The sequence below is a fragment of the Rhinatrema bivittatum genome, chromosome 16, assembly GCF_901001135.1.
Source record: "Rhinatrema bivittatum chromosome 16, aRhiBiv1.1, whole genome shotgun sequence".
Taxonomy (NCBI): domain Eukaryota; kingdom Metazoa; phylum Chordata; class Amphibia; order Gymnophiona; family Rhinatrematidae; genus Rhinatrema; species Rhinatrema bivittatum.
The window spans coordinates 25,043,127-25,058,907 of NC_042630.1; the positions used below are offsets into that span (position 1 = coordinate 25,043,127).

General features: G+C 48.0%; 1 protein-coding gene across 8 annotated transcripts in view; it reads left to right on the forward strand.

Moving 5' to 3' along the window:
- CRTC2 (CREB regulated transcription coactivator 2) overlaps positions 1-15,781 on the forward strand; it is a 56,840-nt gene that overhangs the window by 32,495 nt on the left and 8,564 nt on the right. For all 8 annotated transcript variants that reach the window (XM_029580553.1, XM_029580557.1, XM_029580551.1 and 5 more), the window contains 2 exons: positions 810-1,030; positions 1,542-1,888. In XM_029580553.1, the coding sequence (XP_029436413.1) occupies positions 810-1,030; positions 1,542-1,888 (568 nt within the window). The remainder of the gene's footprint in view (positions 1-809; positions 1,031-1,541; positions 1,889-15,781) is intronic.

Here is a 15,781-nt window from a genome sequence, read left to right on the forward strand (position 1 = left end):
TGAGGGGGGGGTAGGATCAAATGTTCATGCCAGGGGTCCTCAATGACTCCTACCCAGTTAGGTTTTCATAGTCCTGCCTGGTTTGCATGCAAACTGCCCCAGTTATTTGCAAATCAGTTGTGTGCATATTCATTAGGGGGGGGGGGGTGTCACTTACTCTATGTGCTGCTCACAAGTTCACAGCCATACAGTATATATCCCACGAGTGGCCAACTCTGGTCCTCAGGATATCCAGCATGAATTTGCAGGACATGTCACACACTGCCTCCATGATGTACAAATCTCTCTCATGCATACTCATGCTGGATATCCTGAGGACAGAGTTGGCTCCCCTTGGTGTAATGGGAGATGATCCATATGACTGTGTCCTGGAGAGAAGCAGATACTGTGTGTGTGGGTGAGAGTGGTTACTAAGTAGATGGGGTACGGTCTGTATGTTTATATCTAAGAGAGACACACGGTGTGAGCGAGGCGGGGATGTCAAGACGGTCTCCTGTGCCTTCCGTGCTTGCTCTAGTGTAGGAGACTGGTCACAGTTGTCAAAATTTGATGCCCCCTGGCTGCAGGGCCTGGAAGATTCTTGCTGGTGGAGGACTGCCTCGTGTTGTCAGAACTGAGGTATCCCGATTTGAGGAAAATCAATAGAGTAACAGATTTATTAATATGTTCAAGTTGTTTATGCTGTTCCTCTGGAGGTTTTCATCAGCTTTGGGGAATCCTCTTGGAGAAAAGCTATTTAAATGGTTGTCTATATATTTCTGTACACTGTTCTAGCTAGGAGAATGTTAATTGTCTGATTTTGGTTATAGCATTTACCCCTCCTTGGATCAGCCGGTCAGTGTCCCTCTGATCCCAGCAGCTCTGAACACGGGTGGCTCTCTTCCGGATTTAAGCATTCTCCATTTCCCATCCCCTCTGCCCACTCCACTGGATCCTGAGGAGCCTGCCTTCCCCAGCCTAAGTGCTGAAGGCAGCACCTCCAGCCTCAGCAATACTCTGACCCAGCTGGGCATCAGCTACCATTCCTCAGGTAGGCAGCCCAGTCCCGGGGACAAAGGGTGCACTGGGCAGTGGTCAGGCAGAGATGAAGTTGTGATTCGGGTGAGCCGCGGCGAGGGAGTTCCATTGATGCTGTGAGCCTGCTATTCCCAGAGCATGCTCAGCGCTTCCACAGTCCTGCCTGGTTTCATCTGTTGGATTCTTTTCTGCCCCTGCTTGCTGTCTTTGCTGTGCCGCAGTACGTCTGCCCCCCCCCCCCCCAGTCTCTGAGTTGCCTCTATATGTACTTGTGCATTCAAAGGAGAGCATTTTTAGCTCACACTAAGTGTTATTTGGGAAATCTAGGTCCAAAAGTTACTAGATTAGTCCAGTACAAGTCTGCCGCGTCCCTTCTTTTGTTCTCGTGCTGTCCTGGCTGAGACCTCATTCTCCCCGTGCTCTTCACCCCATGATGCTCCTCTGTCATTGCTGTTTGCTTTTAGTTATTTCATTTCTGTCGCCAATTAATGTGGGATATTTTCTTTTTTTTCTTCTTCCTACAGGACTTACCTCACCTATGCAGAACTCCCTCAGCAATCCGTGCCTTCAGTCCTCGCTTAGCAATCCTAACCTGCAGTCCTCCCTCAGCAGCCAGTCCATCCCTTCATCGGCCAGTAACCCCTCCCTCAGCACTCAGCCCATGCAGTCCTCCTCCAGCACATCCAGCTTTGCTGGCTCTTCTTCCTACTCCCCTATGGTCAATCCACTGGCACAGGCGGCCATCAGCACCTCCCCCAGGCGCAGGGTGCCGCTCAGCCCCCTCACCATTCCAATGGGGGGAGATTCCAGGAGGCAGCACCCGAAACCGTTCTCCCCAACAATGTCCCCCACATTGTCTTCCATCACACAGGTATGCATGTGCCATCTGCAGGCTCCACATTTCGCGCTGAGTTTGCTTCTTTGCTTTTCTTTGAATTTTATTTTGCTGTTTTATTTCCATTTCATTGATAGAATAAAAGAAAAATGCCTTTTATTCAGCTGTTGGATAGATGAGGCAAATATCTGTTCATTTAAACCTGGTTCCATTTAAATAACCCTGGGGAATTTTCCATACCCGATTCCCTGATGCGCAAGCCTTACCCCATGTCCTCCGTAGCCAACTCTTGGATATGCACGCCTTATCCCTACGTCATCCATACCCAAAGGAAAATTGGGTCTTACCTGCTAATTTTTGATCCCTGTATGTGGCCAGATCAGTCCAGACTCCTGGGTTTTGGAGACAGAAAGTTTTACTGACACTGCCACATAACACAGTCCCTCAGTATTTCTCTGTCTCCAGAAGATGGTGGAGATGCAAAGCTGAGACCGAGAATAAAATAAAAAAAAAATAAAATAAAATAAGAAGAGATGGAGATTGCCTCCCAGGGGGTTGTTAGGTCCTGGTGGGGCCATCCCCCTGGTTTTGAGGCAGAGAGCAGGAGGTTGGGAACCCTTGGTTTGCTCAGTCCTTGTTTGCCAGTGAGGACAGATAACTGGTGGCCCAGTTTCCTAGCCCTGGAGGACAGATGGAGCCTGAGGCCATTCTTCTGTGAAGGGAAGTGGTCAAGTTTTTTCTTCATTTATGGTGCTGCTGAGCCTGTTTAAAAAAAACATCATTTAAGTTGCTCAGACAGTGTGCTGCTGTAGTCGATGCGTTGTTGCACGGCTCCTCGTTATCGCGGCCTTTTCGTTCTGTTGAACAGATGGCTCCTTCTTCCCCGTTCCTTCGACAGCGATCGTTGCATCCAGCGCACTGCTGCCATGCCACGCGGGTCGAGTTGTACTAACTGTGGAGGCGCGCACGTCTTTCCCAGGATGGTACATGTTTTAAGTGCCTCCCGGGGGGGGGGGGGGGGAAGGAACTTTGCAGGCAGTAGCGACTGAGTCGGGCGGCCACCGCGAGCCTGGACGGCTCTCTTATGCGCGACAGCCAGTAGACGACCTGTTCCCGTTGAGCTCTGAAACGGCGGCCATTTTGGGCTACTTCGCAGGCTGCGGAGGGGAAGGGGGATGTTCCTCCTGCTGTGTCCCCAGTGCTAGGGGCCTCCGGGGGAGGTCATGATGATGAGGAGTTTCATTCAGATAGTGAGGCAGACTGGCTGGGGGAGTCGGATAGTTCCTCTGATTTTTCTGCCGACTTTGTTTTGCTCTTACATAAAGCCTATTCAGTCAGGAAGGCCGCGGGGTGATGTAGGGCTGAGAAAGAAGCGCCATTGCGCCCTGGCTCTTCCAAAAGGAGTAGCTCGTCTCGGGCGACGGCAGCCATGAGAGTTAGGCAGGTTCTGGAAGTCCCGGTACTGCTGGCCGCTGTGGATAGCTCCTCTGAGGTTTCAGAGGGTGACCATCTGCCTGCGCAGAATCCGAAGGATGTAGATCCAAATTTGGTGGAGAACAATCCAGATAGTACCCGTGGCAAAGCCCAGGCTATAGAAGGAGATGATCCTAAAGTGCTGTGGCTCTTCCATAGGGAGGGGTTGAGTCCCTTGATACCCTACATTCTGGAAGAATTAAGTATAAAAGTCCCATGGGATAAATCAGATCAGGAGGAGGTGGACCCGGTTATGGATAGGAAAATTGGTTCTTACCTGCTAATTTTCGTTCCTGTAGTACCAAGAATCAGTCCAGACCGCTAGGTTATGCCTCCCTTCCAGCAGATGGAGTCAGAGAAAAGCACCCGCAGATAACCCGGTGTGCCACCTGCTATCCTTCAGTATAATCAATATCAAAGCAAAATGAAGTAAATTTAAACAACCAATAACTAGATCAAGAGAATTTAGCTGAACAATAACCTGTGAAAACTATGTACAGGCCAAGAGTACGGATTGAAATGCTTCCATGGATAAGCTTGCTTAAAAATCTTCAGATTCATCTAAAAACTGCAGAGAGAAAAAACAAAACCAACCGAACGGACTCTCCTGAACACTATACCCCTGGGCGGGCGTCTGGACTGATCCTTGGTACTACAGGAACGAAAATTAGCAGATAAGAACCAATTTTCCTTTCCCTGTACGTACCAGGATCAGTCCAGACTGCTGGGATGTACCCAAGCTGCCCTAAATGGGGTGGGACCCGGAGAGTCCCGCTCGAAGCACATTGCTGCCAAAAGAAGCAACATCCAGAGCCCGGATGTCCAAACGGTAATGCTTAGCAAACGTGTGCAAAGATTTCCAAGTAGCTGCTCTGCAAATCTCTTGTGAAACACATTGGCTCTCTGCCCAAGATGCCGCTTGAGATCTGATCGAATGAGCCTTAAGACCATCTGGCACTTGCCACCCGTGACAAATGTATGCCGAAGCAATAGTGTCCTTCAGCCATCGGGCAATAGTAGTCTTTGAAGCCTTACACCCTTTCTTAGGACCGCTCCATAAGACAAAAAGATGATCTGACAATCGAAAAGCATTAGTCACTTCCTAGTACCGCAGAAGTATCCTGCGGATGTCCAGTCTCCTCAAATCCTGAGCCTGAGGAGAATTCCTATCCAAATCTGGAAAAGCTGGTAACTCAACTGACTGATTTATGGCAGAAAAGAAGGTACCGTCCAAAGCGAAACCCCAGGGTACGAGATTCGCAAGAATGGTTCTCTGCAGGACAACACTTGAATCGCCAGTATATGTCTAGCCGAACAGATAGCCATGAGGAACACCGCCTTGAGTGTTAAATCTTTCAACGTAGCCCACTTGATAGGCTCAAAGGGAGGACCGCAGAGCCCATGGAGAACCAAATTTAAACTCCACAAAGGACACACTGCATGCACCAGCAGGTGTAAATGTTTGGCGCCCTTCAAAAAATGCGATGTCCTGCAATGGATGTACCATAAACTTTACCTCTTAAACAGCCTAATGCCGCTACCTGAACCCGAAGCGAGCTATACGTCCGTCCTTTCTTTAAGCCTTCCTGCAAGAACGCGAGAATGTGCACAATAGTGTCCTGACGTGGGGACACTTTCAACCCACTGCACCAGGAATCGAAAACCTTCCACACCCGAATGTAGATGAGAGAAGTAGAGGTCTTTCGTGTGCGTAGTAGAGTGGTAATCACCATATCCGGATAGCCCTTCTTTCTCAACTGTCTCCGCTCATAAGCCAAGCCGCTAGACAAAAGCGAGCTGCCTGATCAAAAAATACTGGACACTGTCGGAGTAAATTCCGTGCTAAACTAATGATCCTAAGGAAACTAAAACCTTTACTGACAATATCAAACTTTCTCACAGTACTACAAGCACTAATATTTGCGAGCACTGATTACTGCAACGCACTGCTACTGGGATTACCTTATGTGACGATAAGACCACTTCAAATATTACATAACTCCGCAGCAAGAATTCTCACAGGTAAAAAGAAAAGGGATCACATTACTGATACACTAACAGAACTACACTGGCTACCAATAGAACAAAGAGTACAATTTAAAGCACTTTGCACAATACATAAACTGATTTATAATGAAAAAGTGGAATGGCTTAACACAGCACTACGTGTACATGTACCACATAGAAATCTTAGATCAGCGAATAAAGCTCTCTTTACTGTTCCGTTGATTAAAACAGCACGTCTAACCCAGGTCAGGGAACGAGCATTGTCACTGACTGGTCCCATCTTATGGAATACAATGCCTCCTGAAATAAGATTACAGAGATATTTCAAACTGTTCAAAGTAAGTCTGAAAACCTGCTTTTTCAAACAGGGTTTTTATAAAGAGAACGGAGAAAGTAAGTAAGGAAAAGCGGGCATCAACAAATCAGCACCCAGGACTTAGTTAAATGTGCTCACCTGGTAATTATTTTATTCTCACTAATAAACGTAGATAAAATTTGAAAGTACAAGAATGAATTACATGTAATCTAACCATGAGACATGTATCGAAAGGACAATATATGACATGAATCAAATAGCCTTTATGTGGAATTATATGTTACTGGATATTTATTGGCACTTCTGTTAAGTATTAGCAATTTTTTTTTTTACTATATGTGCCTTTTTGTAAATCGTTATGATGATAAATAACTTAATGACGGTATAGAAAAGATTTTAAATAAATAGGTGACCGAGACGCAAGGGACCGTCTACCGCCAAGTTGATCAGGTCTGCGAACCACGGCCTCCGCGGCCACTCCGGAGCTATGAGAATAACCGACCCCCGGTGGGACTCTATTCGCCTTAAGACCTTCCCCACCAACAGCCAAGGAGGAAACACATAGAGGAGCGCGTCGTGAGGCCACGGAAGGACCAGGGCATCCACCCCTTCCAACCCGTGCTCCCTTCTGCGACTGAAGAAATGAGCTGCTTTTGCGTTCAGCCAAGTCGCCATCAAATCCAGCCGGGGGGGCTCCCCACCGGTGAGTCAAGAGCCACATTACCTCCTCGGACAGTTCCCATTTGCCGGGATCTAGCCTTTGTTGACTGAGAAAATCTGCCTGGACGTTGTCCACTCCAGCTTTGTGTGATGCCACCAACTGGAGCAGATTGCGTTCCGCCCAGACCATCAACTTGTCCGCCTCTGTGGCCACCGGCCAACTCTTTGTTCCCCCTTATTGATTTATGTAAGCCACGATTGTTGGATAGGATCCTTACCGAACGATGCTGGATTAACGGGAGAAAACGGCGTAATGCTAGACGAACCGGCCTTGTCTCCAACTAATTTATGGACCACTCGGACTCCTGTGCTGTCCATTGACCTTGTGCTGATCGTGACTGACAGACTGCCCCCCAACCGGAAAGGCTGGCATCCGTTGTCACGATCATCCACTGTGGATTCTCTAGATCTATTCCCTGCTGTAAGTGATTGGGGATCAACCACCATTCTAGGCTGGCCCTGGCTGGATTCAGAAGGGGCAAGGGCAAGAGGAACTCCTCGGACTTGGGGTTCCAACGGGAAAGCAATGCCCTCTGGAAAGGCCTCATATGAGCAAACGCCCAAGGAACCAACTCCAGAGTAGACGCCATAGAACCAAGAACTTTCAAATAGTCCCATACCTTGGGCAATGGAAGGGCCAAAAGACGTCGAACCTGCCCATCCTCTCCCGAGGCAGGAAAATCTTGCCCACAGATGTATCGAACCGTGCTCCCAGAAATTCTAACTCCTGGGACGGTACCAATTAGCTCTTGGAGAAATTGACAACCCATCCGAGTGAATGGAGGCAATGCAAAACAGACTGCACCGCCACCTTGCAGAGCTCTTCCAATTTCACCGGAATGAGCCAGTCACCCAGATAAGGATGAACTAAGATCCCCTCCCGCTGCAGACATGCTGCCACTACCACCATCACCTTGGTGAAGACGCGGGGAGCCGTCGCTAAACCGAACAGCAGCGCACGAAACTGGTAATGCTCGCCCAAGACCATGAACCGTAGAAACCTTCGATGATGCTCTCGGATTCCTTTGTGAAGGTAAGCCTCCGTCAGATGCAAAGAAGCCAAAAATTTGCCTTTGTGGACGGTTCACTGATGGACTTCAGCGTCTCCATTTGAAAACGAGGAACCCATAGTGCTCTGTTGACCTTTTTTAAGTCCAAAATCGGCCGGAAGGAGCCCTCCTTCTTGGGGACTATGAAATAAATGGAGTACCTGCCGGTCCAACATTCGTTCGGTGGCACCGGGACAACCGCTTCCAGAGCCTTGAGCCGAGACAGGGTTTGGAATATGACGTGTTGCTTTGCCTGAGACCTGCAAGGAGACACCAGGAACAGATCCTGAAGCGGGCAAGCAAAATCCAAAATGTAACCATGTTCTATGATATCTAGAACTCACTGATCCGAAACAATCTTGACCCATTCCTCGCGAAACAGGGAGAGACGACCCCTGATCTCGGGAACAGAGGAATGGGCCGGTGCACCTTCATTGGGAAGCCTTGTTAGAGGAAAATCCTTGGGAGGATCCGTCGCGCTGAGGCCGTGTACCACAAAAGGAAGGAGCCCAAGCATGAGACCTTGCTGACGATTGCTGAGGGGAAAAAGACGAGCCCCTACCCTTACAAAAATGGCGCTGACCCCGAAAACAACCCCGGGTCACACCAAAAGTGAGAGACGGCCTGGGCTTGTCCTCCGGGAACTTATTGTCCCCTAAGGTCTTAACCAGTTGTTCTAGATCATCTCCAAATAATAGCTTTCCTCTAAACGGAAAGGCGCCCAGCTGAGACTTAGAAGAGACATCAGCCGACCAATTGCGGAGCCAATGAAGCCTCCTTGCTGAAACTGCCGAGGACATTGTGCACATAGAAGTACGAAGAAGATCGTACAAAGCGTCCACTGTATAAACAACCGCTGCTTCCATGCAGTTGGCTTGTTCTGCCTCTGCCGGAGGGAGCTCTTGAGTTGTGAGTAATTGCTGAACCCATCTAAGGGTAGCTCTCTGCATGAGACTACTCATTTGAAGTATAAGCCCTAACTCTGAGGGCTTATACTTCAAATATCCGCTTGAGTAGAACCTCCAGCTTTCTATCCTGGAGGTCCTGGAGAGCTGCTCCTCCCGTTACCGGAACTGTGGTGCGCTTGCCGATGGCCGACACGGCTGCATCCACCTTAGTGATCTTGAGAAGATCCAAGAACTCGTCCGGCAGCGGGTACATTAGGGTGGCTTCAGGCGCATCCAATTCCTGGGTCATAAGCTGTAAAAGCATCGGGTGGAAAGGAAAGGTTGTAGGAGGGGCTCGCAGGCCCGACAAAACAGGATCCCCTGAAGAAGGATCCATCACCGGCTGCAGAGTCTGAATATCTAGTTCCTGGAGCACATGAGGAATCAAAGGGTCTAGCTTGTCCTTACGAAACAACCGGAGCACCCGTGGATCATCCCCCTCCACCGGAGCAGCAATGTCAACATAATCGCTCATATCCACCAGGGAGGGGTCTGGAAGCATGGACCCCAGAGGAGTGGAAGGCGCCGGTAGCTCAGCGTCAGGAGCGGGACGGGAAGGAGCCCCTTGTTCCTCCGCAGGCCTGGGGATCTTAGGAGGAGGAGAATATTGCCCATCAAAGTTTTCCTCAGCCTCCATATAAGCTTTGTGAAGCAGTAAAATAAACTGAGAAGAAAATGGGTGCTGTCTAAGAGACCCCCCGGAGGCACGGCAGGAGGAGGAGAAGAATCATGTCCCAAATTGCGAGGCCTTTGGGGGCTTAACGTAGGCAGAGAAATCGGTTGGAAATCCCCTCCCTCTGAGCCCTGTGCATCTGAGCCCTGTGCCGCATCGGGGCCCGAATCAGACAAAATGGCCGCCGTTCCCATGCTTGTCGGAGACGGGGCAGGCCTCTCCTTGTGAACTGTCTGACTGCGGCCTAAGCCGCGCGATCGCAGCAACGCTGATATTTTCCCTGCAATCGGCAGCTGCGAAGGCCCCTCGCCCCCGAGGATATAGCGGGAGCAGAGGCCTTCGCGAGAAAGCTGCGCTGCCGGCTCTCCACCCGCTGCACATCGTGATCCTCGCAGCATGGCAATCTAAGCCGTAAGTAGAAAATCAGCTGAGTGAAGCAATTCACCCCCTCTGGAGCCCCAGGAGATTTCAGCAGGCTCGCTCTGCTTAAAAGGCTTATCCTTTTTCTTTTATTTATGTATTTATTTTTTCTTTTTCAGAGCTTCTCAACCAGGGGAATGTACATCCCTGGGCTTAATATACAATTTGTAGCTCCCACCAGAGGAATTAAGATGCCACTGGCACTGTATGGGGGGGAGGGACCGGCCCACCGGTAAATCCGCCCCCCCCCCCACCAACTCACCGGGTTTCGTCAATATTCTCCAGGTATTAAGGCCAAGGGCAGGAGCCCAGCCTTGCCTGCTATTTCAAAGTGATCTCAGTCTTCCCTTTTTTTTTTTTTTTTTTTACTACAAGTTGATCTAGTCAAAAGTACTAAGGTTTGGATACCCCCTTCACTTATTAATCAATCAAATAAAGAATTTTGCAAAGGTTCAGGACTGCAGGTTATGCCATCCTTCATCTGCTGGAGTCAGAGAAATACTGAAGGATCGCAGGTGGCACCCCGGGTTATATGGGTGGTGCTTTTCAGCTTTTCTCTGACTCCATCTGCTGGAGGGGAGGCATAACCCAGCGGTCTGGACTGATCCTGGTACGTACAGGGAAGGCCTTTTAGGCCCAGCAAAGTCCTTTTCCTTCCATAAATCGGCCAAAATGTTGGTATTTAGGGAATGGGATACTCCTGAGACTGGCTTGAAGATTAGCAGACCAAAAGAAAAAACAGCGGTGGACGGTCTCGTAATGCAGATAGCAACAGGAGTGTGATGAGACCAATTGTGGAATTAAGGTCTTTATTAGCAAATATTAATTAAAATACTCTAGCCCAACTCTGGCCGAGTTTCGCCTTAATTAAATGCTGCATCAGGGGCTGCAAATACATGAAATAATTGTAAATTGCAGACCACTGTTGATTTAATATACCATCAATACATATGTATAGATTTAAAAAAGAAATAAAATCATATATAAAAAAGGTAACTGAATTAATTTGGTAATCAAATAACCATACCGCATAATCTATAGGGAAAAGGGGACAACAAAGGAATAAAATGAATGAGTCTAAATCCCTTAAGAGAGTTGTGGTCTAAACATTGGTAATGATTTCCAACCAAAACTGTATGAAGGATCTGTAAGACTAAGGAATCATTGTGTAGTGTACAACGAGGATATTGCTGTATTATTTTACTTTCGTTATTGTTATGTCATTAAAATGTGCAAGTATTCATAGGTTAGTGGTGATTTAAATCAAAACATTTTTTAAATTTACCTTCAGGTTCAACCAACTTGCACAGTCAGCACCCTGTAAAATAGCGGTAACTCTGTATAACCCACCGTAATTTAGTACAGCATAAGGCGCTCCTTGTGGCTTGATTTTTTTTATAAATGCAAAAGTGTAGCTAAAAACCCCCCAAATATTTTAAAGTGGCATGATTGATATTTAATTTTTAAATCTTGAGATTTATTTTTTTTAATCAATCTTTTCAAACCAATGGAAGGATAAAGGGGGAGGAGCACGTGGTGTGTGTGTGGGGTTAAGGGTCAAATACTTATTATTGTATATTCACTACGATGGTGTGATATAATCTCATTTACTCGTTTTAATATAATCTGATAGAACTATATAAAATATACATTTACATACCTTCTTTGTCGTTTTTAGATCGGTTGTGCGTTCATATTAACTCCAAAGTCTTTTATTAAAAATACTAAAGGTCTCAAAAAATAACAAAACCAAAAACCGCGTCGGGGACGGCATTAAATTGTGCGTTTGAATCAACCATAGGGTCTCTTTCTAAACATAAGTGCACTATATAACTGGTTCATTTTTACTCTTTGAAAAATTGGACTAGAATTAGAGCAGCGCAAAACACTGCCATTGGTAGCATCGGTGTAAGTAAAACAAGCAACTTCGTTTAAAGTTAGAGACTTTTGTGCTCTTTTGCCGATCTGTGTGGCTTAATCATTTTAAAGAAAGGCATCATTGTAATGTTTACAGTCATTTAAAAATAGTATAAATCAACGTGGAAGGGAGAGTCTAAGCAAAACCTGCCTGCATCTTCAGCACATTTAGGCCCAAATCCATTCAACATCTGGCACCGAAAATCACCGAAGCCCTGAAGAACTTCTCAACAGCTCAGGCCTTTTGACCAGCTGAGAATCCCTGGAGACTGAGGCCGAGAGCCAGCATCTCCTGCTGCCTGTTCTGTTAAACAAGCTTTGTGCATAGGCAGATTAAAACTGGCAGAAGATCTCCTCGGTGCATGTGCCTCTCTGCAGCTCTACAGGATAGGGACCTGCTGTCAATAGTTGAAAAGGGAGATTACCCTGCCTCTCCTGCTGATGCTGCCGACATTGGTAGGGAATCAAAAATGGCTGCCGTTCCTGTGCTGATGGGGAAAGCCTCAGCATTAGACCCCCTCACCTATGAGGCTCGTTTAGCTGTCTGTCCAGCACTGGGCTCCCCTGAAGTGCCTTCCCCACCAGGATGCACACAGAATACAAGCTGTCTGAATTCAGGCGCAACCGCGAGACTGCACACAAATGGCACTCTCTGCCGCGCGCCATTGCCACAATACCAAAGCAGCATGCCATTATAACCACTCTTTTAAGCTGAACTTCAGGAAACCCCTGGTGAACAGTTGTGAAGCAGCGATCAAGGTCCCGAGTGACCGGCACAATGATTCCACTGCCTTCTGGTTGCGCTTGCTTGCTTTTTTTTTTTTAAACAAGCTTTAAAATGGCATCCACTGCTGTAACTAGCCCTGGAACCAAACATTCAGTTCTTCCTTGCTCATACGGGACCCGAAATGCAGAGCCAGAACCAACGCTGCCTCATGGGTGATCTGGATCACCAGATATACACCCCCAGGGAATCTTGGTGGGAGCTGCCATCAGGGGGTCACCAACCTCCTGCTCATCCATCTCAAACCAGGGGGGATGGCCCCATCAGGACCTCATAACCCCCTAGGAGGATCCAGAAACTTTGTTTTTTAATCTTCTTTTTTTTTTTCTCTCCAGACTGCAGGTTTTACACCATCTACCATCTGCTGGAGACTGAAAAATATTGAGGGACTGCAGGTGGCACACTGAGTTATGTACAGTGTCAGTGAAACTTTCTCTGTCTCCATCTGCTGGCAGGGAGGCAAAACGCAGGAGTCTGGACTGATCTGGATATGTACAGGGAACTCCTCGAATATGCAAGCCTTACTCCTGTGTCCTCCGTACCCACCTATGTCTTTTATACCTGACTTATGGATACATAAGCCTTACTCCTACATCCTCTGTACCCGACTCTTGGATACGCAAGTCTTATCCGTCCACACCCTATATTTTTGTTTAAAAAAAATCTGAATGTTTTATTCAAATATTCCACTTTTTGGCTCTTCAAAGCGGTTTACATTCAGGTACTTGTAGGTATTTACCTGTCCCCAGGGGACTTAGAATTTAAGTTTGTACCTGAGGCAATGGAGGGTAAAGTGACTTGCCCAAGGTCACAAGGAGCGACAGTGGGACTTGAACCCTGTTCTCCCTGGTTCATAGGCTGCCACTCCAAACATAAGTTATCAAAACCCATCAATCAGTTTTGAAAGTGATCGTTGAGGATAATTGGCTATATGGAATTACTCTTCCTCGATGCAGCTAAATGTCCAGTGTGCAAATGTGAGGCATTCCTAGTCCATATTTGGGTTAGGGAGGAAACATTCTGGGTCCATATTTAGGTGGGCAAGTGTTGGGGAGAAAATGTTCTCGGGTCTGTATTTGGGTAGGGGGAGGAAATGTTCCCTGGTCCCTATTTGGGTGGGGGGAGGAACCATTTCTGGGTCCATATTTAGGTGGGCAAGTGTCGGGGGAGAAAATGTTCTCGGGTCCGTATTTGGGTAGGGGGAGGAAATGTTCCCTGGTCCCTATTTGGGTGGGAAGAGGAAACATTTCCGCGTCCATATTTGGGGTGGGCGAGTTTGGGGGGCAGAAAATGTTCCCAGGTCCATATTTGGGTAGGGGGAGGAAACGTTCTCAGGTCCATATTTAGGTGGGAGAGGAAATGTACATGTGAAGGTGGTATTTTAACCTCTTTGTGCAGGTGAAGTGATCATGTGGCAGCTTTCATAGGGAAGATCCGCACTTGCCTTTGTTTTGTAAACTGGTATAAATCATAGGGATAAAATGTATTTTCCTAGCATGTAGCCAGATGGACTCAGGACCAATGGGTTATATGCTCCCTGCCATGCAGTGTGCCAATCAAGTCTACAGTGGAGCCTAGCCCACCGGGCACTGCTCAACCCGCTAGGAAGCCCAATTCCCCTTACCCCCCAACAGAAAAAGGAATGGCATTGGTACGGCGAGCTGAGCTCGGAGACTGAGGGGAGCCCTACAGCGGAGCCATCTTGTGCGCATTTGTTTGAGCGCCATATTGCCTTCCATAGGATGACAGTACGCGCAGTGCGTTGGCTCTGCGCACGTGCTGTGCAGTAACGGGCAAGTCCCTACACCACATCCTTTAAAGCGCGCGATACAGGCAGAGTTATGTGCATGGGCTGTGCTTGCACCTCGTTGTACCCCACCTGGGCATTCGAAATTTGTATGCATACATTTTTAAGCGTCAGCCGTGAGAGCGCACAAGTACCGCTACCAACCTGGACTCCAACTTATGTTGGCACTGTGAGGAAGCCCAAGGTGAATTGGCCTCCTCAGACTTTGCTAAGCCAGGCTCCTCCCATTTGGATGACAGGTTGGTCACTGCCTTAACTGGAAGTACACCGGACCTCAGTATCCCTTTGACTAGGTCATCCGTGGGAGAGGGAAATTCAACTGGTCCTACCTGACTTAGGCATGGACCTGGCTGCCTTTATCTGGGTGGAGTTTTCCAGAAGCTACAAGCCTTTAAACAGGCGCAGTCTACTGCCTCACTTGCCCCGTCCGGATGAAACCTCAGCCGGTGACCCCTCCCTCTTCCATCCCTACTGGCAGACCCCGAAGTATGCCTCGCCTTACCAAGGGTATCCCTGGCAGGGACCCAGATGGCATGGACAAAGAGGAGGATCCAAATTCCTTGGAAGATGCAGAAATCCCCCCTGGATTGAAAACTAATCGGACCGTGTTATGGTTCTTTCATAGAGATGAATTGCTGGCCCTCGTTTCCCAGACCCTGAAGATGCTGGGAGTTCCTGGGGCGGATTCTATGATGAACCAAAGAAGAATCCCATTCTGATTTCCCTACGGAAAGCCTCCTGCTACTTTCCAGTGATGGACGCCATCCAGGAGTTGATTGATCTGGAATGTAATGCCCCAGAAGCAAGTTTTGAAGGGGGTAGGGCACTGGAAGCTCTATACCCTCTGGACCCAGTGGTAAGAGAATGTTTGCGTTTCCCTAAAGTGGACACACTGGCCTGTGCCGCCTCTAAGTGAACAACTATCTCAGTGGAAGAAGGAGTGGCCTTAAAAGATGTGCATGATAGACAGATCGAGTCTAGCCTTAATCAAGCCTTTGACGTTTTAGCAATGACCTTACAGATCGCTTCTTGTTGCGCTCTGGTGGCTCATTCGTGTCTGCTTCTCTCTTAGGAGATTGATGACTTGGGGGTGAATTCCAGAGCAATTATGGAACCTGCTGCCACCTTTTTAGCAGACACAGGCTCTGATTTAGTCCGTACTTCGGCCAGAGGAGTAGCCTCAGTAGTGGCAGCCAGACGACAGCAATGGCTGCGGAACTGGTCAGCTGATGCAACCTCCAAAGATGCCCTTTAAAGGATCACTCCTATTTGGGAGTGAATTGGAAAAGCTGGCCAGTAAATGGAGTGAGTCTCCAGTTCCCGATTACCAAAAGATAAGAGGAAGAAACTATAACGCCCCTTGCCTATGAAGGATTGTTCCAGGGGTTCCCAGTGTCTACCAAAAGTGGGTCGAGATAACTTCGGACAAATGGGTACTGGAAGTCATACGAGAAGTTTGTGCACTGGAATTCCACAGCACTCCTCGGGACTTATTCATGATGTCTCCTTGCCACTCCCAGCACAAGAAGCAGGCAATGGAGATTACACTTCTAAGATCCTCGGGATGAGGGCTGTGATCCCAGTACCTATGCCCCAGGAATCTATGGGGTGTTATTCCATCTATTTTGTCATACCCAAGAAGGAAGATTCCTTTCACCCCATCCTGGACCTCAAGATAGTCAACCGTCCCTTGTGAGTGAATCATTTTTGCACGGAGACCTTCTGCTCTGTGATAATGGCCGTACAACCAGGAGAGTTCCTAACCTCCCTGGACCTATCCGAGGCCTACCTTCATATTCCAATCCGACAGGATCAC